Consider the following 13,649-nt stretch of genomic DNA (forward strand, 5'->3'; position numbering starts at 1 on the left):
TCATCTGTAGTAAGTCAACAATTCTTGTGGTTATAGGATCATGAGAAACCACTTATCTTGATTTTAATGTAGTTTTTTATAGCTTCACTTGACATTTTCATATGAAAAACAGGAAAACGAACCCCCTTTGTGTATTCAACTGTTTGGAAACTGCTCAAAGAAGAACTCTTAAACGGTTCTGCTCTGGGAACTCATGTCTTAATTAATATCTCAGATGAAGGTATAGAGCCCATCAAATTTGCAGGTATCCCAAACAGTATGAATTCTGAGCTTGTTGGAGGGCAAGCTTAGATTTTAAGCTGATTGTGAAAAATCAGAAATATGGTCTTTAATAGATTCCATTTTGATGGGAGCAAGGACAAAACTGAGCATGTTGGAAAGCCTAATGAACTATAGGCTAACTAGGTAAAAGGTAATTCTTCAAAAGAAGGAAGGGACTGGGACTCACAAGCAGGCAGGAGGCACATGAGGTTATCCTTCTGTTCTGTTCTAGGCTAATAAGGCTTTAGCTGCAATCCTGTGCCCATTTTCAGGCATTGTATCTCAAAACAGATACAACTGGTACAACTAGAGAAAATGTAGAATGCTAAAAAGAGCAACTGGGAGGCTTAGAAACATTAGCTGAATAAATGCTGAATGAATGTTGTATAGATTAGAGAACAGAGGTGTTAATAGTAATACTGTAATACTGTCTGTGATTGAGTATGTAGTAAACTGATGCTCGTGGTTATGTGAACTGAAAATAAATTATACAATTAGTTATAACAAGGCAGTTTTGTCTGTCTTCTGATGGAAGGATAAATACTAGACTGGTTTGCCTGTGGAGCAATAGCTATATAGACCTCTGCCAGTAACGATGTCGCCTTCAAGCAGAATATGATAGAATCTGGAACTTTCTAAGATTTGTTTTTTGCCTTATTTTCCTATGATCTATGCTATCATTATTTCCTATTAGAATGGATTCTACAATATTAACTAAGGAAAATTAAGATGGAAAAAAGGAAGATGGTCTAGGTATCAGAACTCTTGTAAGATGGGACGAGATCCAGCCAGGCTCACGACAGTTTTTTTGAATACTGTACTTGGGTGTGTGAACTGTGCCTTCCATATTTCATGTGAGAGCCTGCCCCCCTCAGGCTACATCACTTTCTGAATGGACATTCAAATATTGTTGAAAATTGCACTACTGGAGTATGGCAGATAGACAGTGATTCCTCAGCAGCCTTAGCCCAGAGACCAGCATATTTGATGTGATAAACGCAGATAAACAGATCCCTGTTCTGAACCAAGCAGAGGATGAAAATAAATCAGTGTCTCCTGTGTATTATTTAAATGTTTAAAATACAAGCCTAGAGATGTAGTTCTGGATCCTTTTTAGAGGGTAAATCAAAACTGGCAATTCCCTATTTTTTGACAACAATGATAATGAGATGATAACTCCCAAGCCAGTGCAAGCTACAGTCAGAGCTATGTGGGCATGTGTAATTTGCTGGTTTTTGTCTCCATTGTCAATGCTTGCTGTCTCCCAGATTCCACTCATAATTTCTGAGACTTCCTTTCCTTAGTGACAGTTTTTCTGTGTGCTTTGAGGTTGGGCACTTGCCAACTAAGGATTCTGCTGCACAGCAGGATGTCCCAGAGTTAAGCATTGTAATGCTTAAATGTCCTTGAGATCCTTGAGCACAAGCCAACTCCTGTTCAGTGTCATTACTCCTTTCTCAATGCCTCTCCCTCTTTGACCTTCAGGAAAGAAGAAGAAAAAACCCACCAATAGCAACAAAAAACAACAGAATTTCACACACTTCCAGCTTCATGGAACACGGGGTGGATGGTAATCAGTGTGGTCTATTTACTGAAAAGTTAATATGCCCAAGAGCCACAAGTGCTTTGAGTATGCAGACAAGCCAGAGAGAAGCTTACATTTGGAAAGGCTCGCATGCAGGATATGGCAATGGTTGCCCTAATATCTCACTGCCCCTTTGTGACCAGGACTGGGCTGAGCGTCCAGGCTATTTTGAAGGTGTTGGCCTCAACAACTTCCACTGGCTCACTTCCTCCCAAAGTCAGGGGTTTGGATTACGCAGCCATGCCAGCAGACCAGCCATGTGATACATCTTTGGCAAGGAAACTTTATTTGAATTGTGTGCAAGCCATGTGCAACACAAGGTTAGCCTCTGCTGAAATATAAAGCCTAAAATTATTTTTGCAGTCCTCTGAGATGAATTATAAATAGTTCTACAGTATATACAATTGATTTCCTAAATGTGATTGAGACTATTCTATATAGATCATAAAGAACTGTTTTAAAATGGTAGCAGAAAATCTTGTTTCATTTGATATGTAATCTTAATTTCATTATAAATGAAACGTTAAGAACTTTCTCATAGATTTGCCTTTTTGGAAAGATGAATTTCTTACCAAAATTTATCAATATACCAAGCTCTCACTTTATGTTTGGAATTTATTTTTTCAGGAAAAAGGATAACATTGTATAATGTTGAATATCAGTGGAATATAGTACTTAAGTATTTAATTAATGGACCATTCTTTTCTCCTAAGCACTTTAATAAAGGCTTTGTCAAATATGTTGTTTACAATGGATTTTTGTTAAGTACAAAGTTCTTTTCATACAGACATTGGCTCTGTTAACATGGTTTCTTCAAGCTTATGTCTAGGTTTTAAATCCTTCTGGAGCTGACACCAACTGTCCATTTTGACACTTGCTCATTAGTTTTCTCTCAATGGAATCATTCTCTGTCTTTCAGCTGTTGTAGCAATTTTATATTTTACAATGCCTCTTTACAAGACCTCACAACATTTTCCTGGTTTTGGAGAACCATATAATATGATGGCACAAAGTATTTCACAGCTCTATCAGAATAATTTTCCACTTGTTCCAGTGGTCATTCAAGAAAATGAAGCTTCATTCTAACCCCTTGCAATCTGTTAAAATCAAAATCAATTATTTCTGTAGACCAAAACTTAATGGTCATGACAACTATTAATCCAAGTCATATGTCCCTCTGTTAGCATGAAGGAAGATAGTTATACTTGACAAATTCAGATGTCCCTTTAAGAGCTTGAGTATGTGTTTATGTGTGTGCATGGGATAAACTACATGTGGATGTAGTATATCCTAATAGCGACCACAAGTTAGAAAAAATGTTGGCATCTCAAACAAGTTAATTCTTGACATTTTGCTATTATTCTAAACACAGAGACAAGAGATTTGTGTCCAGAGGTTGAGTAAGAAGCAAGGTGCTTTTTGTCACAAGTAGCCTGCTGTGCTCCAGGGGTACTCATTTGAACCTTTCCAGAAATGAAGCTCTTTGCAAATACTGTTTTAGCTAATACCCACTTTCGACACCAAGAGCTGCTGCTTACCACAAGTTCAAGATGCAAGAACTGACAGGATGATGAACACAAAGTAAAGCATGAGCACTGTGTGGCAGTGATACTGTCTACAGTATCTCTTGACAATATCTATGCCTTTTGTTTGTACTGGGATAACACTGACAGGAGAAAGAATTTATTCCTTGGACAACATCTTAGTTGTGATAGCAAGTGTACAAAGACATTTTGGAAGAAATCACTTTCCCCACAGAGATTCCAAATATGAACAGATAGGATGGATAAAAGTTGGGAAAACAGGTTTAATATTTCCCTCCCCAAGAAGCTGAGAGACACAGAAATTAAGTGATTTGTGCAAAGTCTCTGAAAACAGATTTTATCCCATGGTAGCACATGACCATCTTGCTAGACCACCTTTCTCTGACATTCAGCACTAGTAGTGATGTCAGGGATCCCTTCTTGTTTCAGAGAGCATGTCAGTATACAGGAGAGCAATGTTTGTCTCATTAAGTTTTGTACATAGTTAGTATAGCTCACACAATTAATCTCCATTAACCATCAACCTGATATGTCCCCTAATCTGTTTAGGGGTGCCGGAAAGGAAAAGGAAAAATGGGAAGGGCAAAAGAAGGGAAAATCAAGAAGTGATAAATGTATCCACCACCTTGACCATGCAGTCATGGTCTTTGTGTACTCTATATTTAGTAATGTTCCTACAACAACCACTTCACAGGAGTAGACATATTTTGAGGAACTACAGTAATATGGAATTCTAGAACATTTTTAATGAAAGCATCTTCCTTATAGCTGTTTTATCAGGACAGCTCTGTATTTTCCTATAATAATCTGTAACTATTCCAAGGTCAGTATTTCCAAATTTCCATTCTGAATGAGGGAAATATATATATATATAAATATATAAATATATATATATATATTTATATATTTATTTATATATATATATATATAAAGCAAAGAAATGTGTCAAAACTTTGAGTGTGAACCACAAGGAAGACAGTATGTCTTTACAAGTCTAAGGCACTGTTAATACCAAGGAAGTGAGAGGTTTTGCTGTTCAGTGTCATGAAGATGAGTTCCTGTGACTTAATCTTCTCTGCATAGGGCTTTGGATATGGAATTATGTGGTGTATTTGCATAGATGCTCCATTTCCTACTGAAGACCTTCCTAAAGTTAAACAAAACTGTACAGTTGGTATAAAGAGTACATTTTGTTTAGAAGTGCTCCTTTGATGAAATTTACTGAATATAGTATTTGGCAGATACCCAAGTTGGCTAAGCTCCTATAGCCAAAGGTGAGAGACACAAAGTAAATTTACTTCCGTCTAGGTGTGCCAGATCTGTTCTAGACCTGGCATGAACTGCCCTCTATGCATGCCCATGTCTCACCACTGACAATAGCAGAAGGTTAGCTTAAATTGTAACTACTATATGGGTGAAACTAGGCAAGATTAATTCAACTCTAACACAGAGGAAGATTAAAGTTCCGGCCTAGCCTTACCAAGGTATTACACCAAAGCAGAACATAAGACTAACCACAGGTAGTCAGTGGTCCTAAGAGTTCAAGGTATAATGTTCAGGTTGGAAATGTCCAGTGCATCTGTTTGCCTTATTGTACTGTTGTATAAGACTTCAGCTAATTGCAGAATGGTACATTTCACTGATAATGTTAATTCTGAATTTTCTTGTTTAGCAGAGAGATATCCAGACTAAATTCCACACATCCCAAAGTCAGTCTGCTTCAGGAATGTTTTCTGGATACCCCAGCTTGGACAGAACTGGACTGTCAGACAACTGTCTTGTTCTCAAAAGGGAGTAAGATTACATGCTGGAGAGCCAGGATCTCCTCAGGTCGATCCTTGCGCCTGCCTAGTGAGTAGTGCTGTGTTGTTGCAGCTCATTTAAGAATTCTGTGCCCAATACACAAGCTCAGATCCACACTATGTGCTTTGTCTTTGCAATACTTGCAGAGGAGTAGTAGATTTCTCTAAGAAAAATAGTTAAGAGGAACTATTGTGAATGCCAACGGAAAAGTGATAAACAAAAAGGCGCTGAACTGTTTTATAGTGGATTCTGAGAATGGGATTACTGATATATGGTTTGCATTAGAAGTGGATAAATTTCATCTATCTGCAGTTATTTCCAACTGGAGAGCACATGCAGACATCAGACTGAGGGAGAGAGATACATATACAGGCTTACTTTTATGCTTATGCCTTCATTAGAGGAATAAAACCCTCTCCTCTGTCTACACTCCGTCAGTCCAGGTTCTGCACTTGTGGAGAAAAAATATTTGTTTTTATATTTCAGATTAGTGAAAGCATTGACTGAACAGAGTCCCTTGGTTCCCAGTATTAACTCGAATCACAAAGGTTGTTATCAGCTGTCATAATATGTATTTCCCGTATTTGCGTTTTTCAAATGAGCTGGGGACATTTATAATAAAGCTTATTTAAGTGCATTCCTGCATGACTGACAAGAGTGTTCGGTATGTTGCAGAACTCAGCTCAAAGGTTGCATTATGTTGTCTCAAATATGCTCTGTGTTCCAGGACGCTTCCTGCTCAGCAGGCTTTGGGGAATGTAACTGTGAACGGTAAAGCTTTAGCTGTGTATTAGATTTCCATTATCCAAATATTCTTCTCTGATCATCCATAACTCCATCTCCTGCAAAATATTTTAGGAATATCCTTGTAAAATTTCCTTCAGCTTATTATTGACTATGAAGAGTACCAGGATGGTTTATTCATTATTACAGTGGATAGCTGTGTGCAGCTGTCATCCTACAAAAAGATCACCCTGGTAACACCAATCAACAAGCAGAGTAAGATGATCCAAATATAACTGAAACCTTCTAAATGTTGTCTTTCAACTCAAATATAGAGGCACAACTTCATCACAGACTTTCCCTGGTGAAGTGAGATCTGTGAAATGTGCCATGGACATTGTTATTCACTGCTAAAAAGCCATTGATTTGCAGTTTTCTTTACACAGTTGAATATGAGAAAGAATATGAGAAAGGGACTACAGGATAAGTGAGCTGGGAGAAAAAGGAATTAAAATCAGTAATTTGTTTGGCATTGTTTGGGAAAAGAGAATTGCTATGCAAAATACTAAACATTGGATCCATCTTGCTGTTTTCAACTGACTGAACAGTGAAAAGCACTAAAATTTATACCAGAATTTGTGATAGCAGTAGAGGGAACCTGGGGATAGGAAGCCAGTAATTTAGTTTATCCTTACAACTGTATGCAGTGCCTATGCTGCAAAGACATGCAACTGATACTGCTGTTCAGCTCTGAGGTCTGCACTATAGTAGGTCTGCACTTGTCTTATAGCTCATAACTGTAGCCACACACAGGACAGGAAAGAAAATGTATTCTGGGGAAGGGCCAGTGCAGAAATGCAGCTGATATTCTGTGATGTTATCTGCAAACCAACTTAGAGGGAAGGGAATAGAGAAAGTTTGAAGACCACTACACTCCTCACCTCAGAATGACATATGATTGAGCCTGTAGTATCTGACTTAGATGACCCGTATTTGTTTACAGTACCTTATGATATGTCACATATTGACAAACAACACAAAACAGAAACAAATACAGAAGCAATGAAAAATAGAAAACAGAACACATGAAGAACAATATTGGGAAGAATTGTCTTTTCAGTATCATGCATAGTGGTGACACAGCAGTTGTGGAAAATTGGGGGAACAGTGTACCAGTTTCAGTATATTTTCTTTGACCTAGTTCCTTACAATCAAAAATTGACAAATATATGCCCAAAACTACGTGTCAATGTTTTCCAACTGCAGGCTACTGCACTCAATGCATTGCAGTCTGCAGCAGTGAATGAACAGGCATCTTAATTATATACATGCACTGAATTCATTATTACCCTATGTGTATCTCCTAAAACTGACAGCTAAATGGATACTTTTCATATATTTTTATTTATTTATTTAAGGTAACTGAAGGAATATTTGTTTCACTTTGTTTCGGCACCTCTTTTGTTGCACCTGTTTTGTTTAAGATTCTGTTAAAAAAGTTGCGACTACCAGGTATGGTACATATTGATCAGCACTTTTTTGTCACTTTCTATCTTCAATTCCATCACTGTTTTTCCAGGTTTGGTTCTGAATGTGCTTTGAAAATTCCAAATAATTTACATTAAGGCACTTCTAAGGTTCATTTTGGTAAAGAAGACACTAACTGTGCAGTGTGATTTTGGTGTGGAAAAAGCAAGTACACACCACACCTATCCTATATTTCATGTTTACGAAGGTTTAATGTTAACTTCTCTGTCAAATTGAAGTCTTGGAGATTTTTGTTTCATTTCCAAATCTAGGACACTTTGTAGATTTCTGCAAGTAACTAGGAAAGCTCACTGTCACATGTTACTTTAATATGAAATACAATTAATTCATTGCTCTTTGCTGCTTTTTCTTATTAACCACATTTGAGCACTTTGTATTGTAGCAATACACAGATGGCACACCCTACTGATCTTTCACATAATGTTATGAAATTAAAGTGCTGAGTAGCTTCCACTATGTAGTAAAGGGAAAAGTTTGAATGTGCAATTATTTTATCTGCTCTTATAAAAGTTCAAAAACATGCTTTAAATTCAATACAAATGTAATGTGCTGCTGTTCTCTCTACTGCTTTTGTAAGCAGAACAGGTCACTGACAGTAGCCTCTTCTGCAGATATCCAACAGAGTTGGCTATAAATACGTATGGAGAGACTTCTGTGTATGTAGATGTCAGTTTTCATAGAATTGTACTGAGCAACATAATATAGTAAGGTAGGGTGGATTGAGAATTGTCTGGACAGCAGAGCTCAGAGGGCTGTGCTCAGTGGTGCAGTCTGGTTGGAGGCCTGCAGCTAGAAGTGTCCCCCAGGGGTCAGTACTGGGTCCAGTCCTGTTCAACTTCATCAGTGGCCAGGACTTTGGCACAGAGAGTAAGTTTGCTGATGACACAAAACTGTGAGGAGTGGCTGAAACCCCAGAGGGCTGTGTTGCCATTCAGAAGGATCTCCACAGCCTGGAGAGCTGGGAAGTGAGGAACTTCATGAAGTTCAACAAGGGCATGTGCAGGGCCCTGCACCTAGGGAGGAATAACCCCAAGCACCAGTACAGGCTGAAGGCAGATTCTCCTTCTTTCGAGATATTTAAAACCTGCCTGGAATGTGCAACGTGCACCCTACTTGAGCAGGGGACTTGGACCAGATGATCTCCAGACGGCCCTTCCAACCTCAGCCATTCTGTAATTCTGTGTGACCAAATTTCAAAGTAATTGTAATGAGGTGAAACAAATTCTGGTATCCTTCTCTGGTTCTTGTTCATTCAGTTTCTGCTTTGGATAGACTCTTGCTACATTAGTAGCTCCTAGAATCTGTATAAAATTGAGTGGCAAAGTTAAGAATGAAAATGGCGTGCTGTTTTATGTATATACATTCTTAAAATAGCAATCGGATAAATCCTGCCCACCTCCAGATCTCTAGTTATGTCAGCAGAACTAGCACAGGAGCTATTGCAAATGGGAAGGAGGGCTGGAAAACAAGAGACCATGTGGAAATTTTTTCTTCATGACTGGACAGAGGTCTGGGGGATCTCATGATATATAGATACTCTCCTCCCCCTGCAAATCACTGGTGGGCACATGAAGAGGTCAGTGAACTACTGCTCCACTTATACTGAAAAATATCTATTGCAGAGAATTGCTTGTAGATTTTTCTCCCCCTTGGTATATGTTCTATGAGTTGTGGCCAGTTTATGTTGAATATTGGCTTTTTATCCTAAATACAATGCAAAATGTTTCAAAGTAGCATATATCAGATTGCTTACACCAAAATTAACAATAATATATTTAAATTACTATTCAGTTTTTCACTTTGACCCACAGAAAAGAGAGACAAATATTCTAGTGTCTTATTGAGATGTCAGGCAAGTATGCTACTGAATGTAGTTCAACTACCGACAGGTCCTCTACAAGGAGATGTAGGAATCTTCATGCTAAATATTCTATAAACCAGAAAAACATTTAAACACATTTGGAACTTCTGGAGTTCATCTATAAGTTGCCTAAGGCTTCTTAGTTGTTTTCTACAGAGAAACGAGTAATGACACACACACATATATTCCACCATTATAGATGCAAGATTATAAAAGATTATGACTTTATAATATTCATTTATCACAGTGCTGCATGTACTGCTACCAAGTACAAATACAAATCATGAAAAACATCTGTAAGCCCCTATAAGTGATTTGTCAGAATACTTTAAAGTACATGTATAATAAATGAAGAACACATGTTTCATAAGAACCAAATGAAACAAGAGCTGTACCGAATGCTTTGCCAGAGACTTGAACAGCTGTGGACATCACCTCTCTCTCCCTCTATCCAGCTTTAAAAGGCATTGTTTTCCTTTTAGCTTGACAGGTGATGTTTACAATACCGTCAGTCTTCATGAAAGACAGATTGCCCAAAATATGTCTGCAGACCATTTCCATCTCCTTAAATGCTGCCTTTTAATTTTGATTTAGATATTTGGCACTTTCTGCTAATTTACAAAGGACCCTCACTGATTTGTAATCTGCACCACCCTTGCCAGATTCTAAAAAGATATCAAACACCTACTGCCATTTACTTATGAATAAATATCAGATTACATACTGTACAGTATTTTCTGCCTGGTAGCTACTGTTAAGGGATGGAAAATTTTTTTCGTTTACTGTTCTGTTCAGAGTGGATGCACATAAACACACCACCCACACTTGCATCTTTCTAGGAGAGTATCTTTCTAAATAGGCTCATCTGACTTTCCTGAGCTTGATGCCTCCAGAAGGCTATGGATTTCTTCTGTTGAACAGAATACAAGATGGCAACTCCAAAGTCTCCTTGCTACTGTGTTCTTCATTATAGATTAAGGTTACAACTTTAGTATTATTTAGAATGATACATTTCTTTATGCAGAGAAAAACTGAGCAATCGGTCCCCCCACCAAAAAATTCGATACTCCCATGTAAAAACAGGGTACACAGTTTAGTACTCTCTCTGAAGTCTTCCTATTCTTCCAGTTTTTGTTTTGCTTCTCAGATAAGAGCTTCCTGCTTCTCTCATTCCTGTTTCAGATCTAGCTCTGATAAAGATAACCAGTGGGAGATGTTTCCTTTCATTAAATCTCCCAATATTACTTCCTGTACTTTCTAATGTCTACAGTGATTCAACAAACCAGAGAAAGGAGCAACATTTTTCTTACTTGACAACACTATGTTATAAAAAATACTGTTATTAAATTTTGAGTATCCTTTTAAAATACTGAACAGTGCCATATACAAGAAACGTGAATGAATTATAAACTTTCTATTACTGAAGTCAACATAATATGCATCATAACAGGTAATAAATGTATAAACTTATTATTATTATTATTTTATATGTTTTAAAAAGTAGCAGGAACATTAAATACTTTCTTCAGCACTGAACATATGTAATCACCATTGCATATTTAAAAAAAAACAACATCTCTGATTATAGGATAGCTTAAATAGCCCCAAGTGTCCCTGAAGAGCTACTGTGTGTTGTGTAAAAGCTGAATAATCCTCCCCATGTCAGAAGGTGACTCTTCAGCTGTTCAGGATCACAAGCTGATATGCTACTACTCATAAAAAAAGATTCAAAACACAAGAACATACATTTAGGTAAAGATCACTGTGATGGTAATCTGCAAGAACTGACAGCAACATTAAAACCAATCTAGCAAGAATGGTTCCAGAAACTGTAGCTTTTACTTAAAACCAAAACACACTGAACACAGCAAATTCACACAAAAATAAGTTCACTGGGAATAAGAACTTTTTACATCTTATTTGGCTCATTGTTCCTCTTCACAAAGATAAATGGGAAAAAGGAGCATGTTCAAACACACTTTATATTTAAATACATACTGAATGCAGTGTTCATATAATATCAGAAATGCAGTCTGTGCAAAAGTACTTCATATCATTATTGCTTTGTGATCTGAATAAAATACTTTAACATATTTACGAAGGCACATTGATAGAAGAAAAGTTGTTTCAATCATCACTGTATGTTTTAATCATCAAAATAAGGGAGTTCGCTTTGGCCCTTTTGCTTAGAAAAATATGACTGATTTTCAAAACCTGATTATTTTTAATATCTAGTCTTAATGTTTACATTGTAGTTTCTTCCCATTCAAGCTCCACATCACCTACAAAAGAAAAACAGATATATAACATTAACCTCCTTTGCCATTAAATAGTAACTAATGGCAGATAACTGTATAGGCTGAAGTTAAAAGTTCTCACAGGGAAAAAAGTGGAAAGCTTGAGCAATGACTGTTACCGTGAGGGAGACAAAAGGGGAGAAAAATGCTAAAATTTTACACTTCTGGAGCCAAAAAAAAAGCTTGTCAAAGTATTTGTTTATGTTTCTAACACTGGGCAAGTTGATGCACCTGCAATGAAAAAAAAATATAATCCGTATCTGTTTACCTTCCATGGCATCCAGAGAGTCCATCTTTTGAAGTGCTGAATAATTTACAAAACATATGGGTTGAGTACTTCCTTTGCTTGTCAATAGATCCAATACACACTGATGCAAAAATATATATTGTGCCTGTGAGATGTGAATTTGAAATGTTTGATTAGACAAAAAATATACTTCCAAAACAAAACAAACAAACAAACAAAAAAAACCTTTTTGAATTTTATATAACATCCAGATATTATCAAAGTAACTGCAGATTAACTCAGTAATCTCAGGACTTTGGTGATATTATACATGCCTGACCTGATTTCATTCATTACAAAGCATAAAGCATTAAAATTTGTCAAAAGATGTTATTTCATATAGCTAGTAAAATATATGAAATTATTATTATAATTACTGAGAATTACAGGATGAATCACATTTTTCTGTAAAGTTTTGTTTTATGAAGAGATGAATGACTACTTTTTGTTACTAGTAAGACTGAACAAACTGAACGTGAATTTAATATTTCGGTGAGAAAATTTCCCTCCTTATAGCATAGAGAAAACCAGCAGGGTGCACTCAAATGCAAAAGTTCAAGGAGGATGCAAAATGTTCTGGGAGGATGCACCATGCTAAGATAAAAAACAAAACAAAACAAAACCACATTATTTTTAGTGATACTTCTTGTACTGTGGCATCATTTTTAGCAGACTATAATGTGAAGAGCAGAAAACTAAAGTTACTTTGACATTTCCAAGGGTATAAAGTAACTCTGGGTAATAGTCACTGAAAAGAGAAAAATAAAAAAGGGCAATGTCAGGATGAAATAAATAATGAAATAAAAGAATGAAAGCAGACAGAAAAATGGATTAAATCTTCACACAGAAGTAGATGCAGAAAATGAGCAAGATCACAGAGGCACAGATTCATTTAGGCTAGAAGGGACCTTTTGAGATGAGCTAGTGTAACATGCTGAGTCAGCTAGATCATGTTGCCCAGGTTCTTGTTCAGATGGGTTTTGAATATCTCCATTGATGAAGATGGCCAAAATAAGGTTAGCTTCCTTCATTTTTGCATGGGTAAATATATTAGTGTAATTTCTCTGCTCAATAATTGCTAATTGTTAAGTTTCAGTGGAGTTTAGAATTCAGAGTTTAGAACTCTGAAAGCTTCATAATTTCTCACATTCATACAGTTAGCTTTGGGCATGTAGCAATGAAAATCTTTCTAGGTTTGCCAGGGGAGAGCGAAGCAGGATATGAGAATATATGGTATTTCCCAGTTATGACGTTTTTAATTATTTGGAGGTATTTTTATGGTTGGAAGTGAGAGAGACCAAAAAAATCACTAAAGATTAGTTTATGAGCTGGAGTCCAAAGGCAGACCTTTGTAATGTACAGGCCATCAGGCAAAATACCCTGATACTTAGATTATACCTATACTAGTGAATTAAACACTGCCTGGGTACATTGTCAGATGGTGGAATTTGATCAACCAAACTCCTTGAAAATGTTTGAATAGCCTTTCACGTAGTTTTGATCCACACCAACCACCACTATCCCAAATAATTCCCAGGTATGTTTCAGGAATTATAACAGACTATGGGTCAATCCCTGTAGAGAGCTTGCATGCAGCCAGTTTTTGGGGGGGAGTGTGGTAACTGCAGAGATGTTTAATTGTACAAATATGGGCCATTCTGTGCCTGTTGGTAACAGACAATGATTGCTGGCAAAATGAAAACAATTTTGAAGTTATAAGAAGGAAAAAAATAGGTCTGAC

General features: G+C 36.9%; 1 protein-coding gene across 10 annotated transcripts in view; it reads right to left on the reverse strand.

Annotated features, from left to right (window-relative positions):
- Positions 1–9,579: 9,579 nt before the first annotated feature.
- Positions 9,580–13,649, reverse strand: part of PTPRQ (protein tyrosine phosphatase receptor type Q) — a 136,446-nt gene continuing 132,376 nt past the window's right edge. For all 10 annotated transcript variants that reach the window (XM_082778171.1, XM_082778174.1, XM_082778173.1 and 7 more), the window contains 2 exons: positions 11,891–12,014; positions 9,580–11,607 (listed from right to left, as the gene is read on the reverse strand). In XM_082778171.1, coding sequence (XP_082634297.1) covers positions 11,570–11,607; positions 11,891–12,014 — 162 coding nt within the window. In that variant the 3' untranslated portion in view covers positions 9,580–11,569. The remainder of the gene's footprint in view (positions 11,608–11,890; positions 12,015–13,649) is intronic.

This window comes from Aythya marila (assembly GCF_965140915.1).
Source record: "Aythya marila genome assembly, chromosome: 1".
Classification (NCBI taxonomy): Eukaryota; Metazoa; Chordata; class Aves; order Anseriformes; family Anatidae; genus Aythya; species Aythya marila.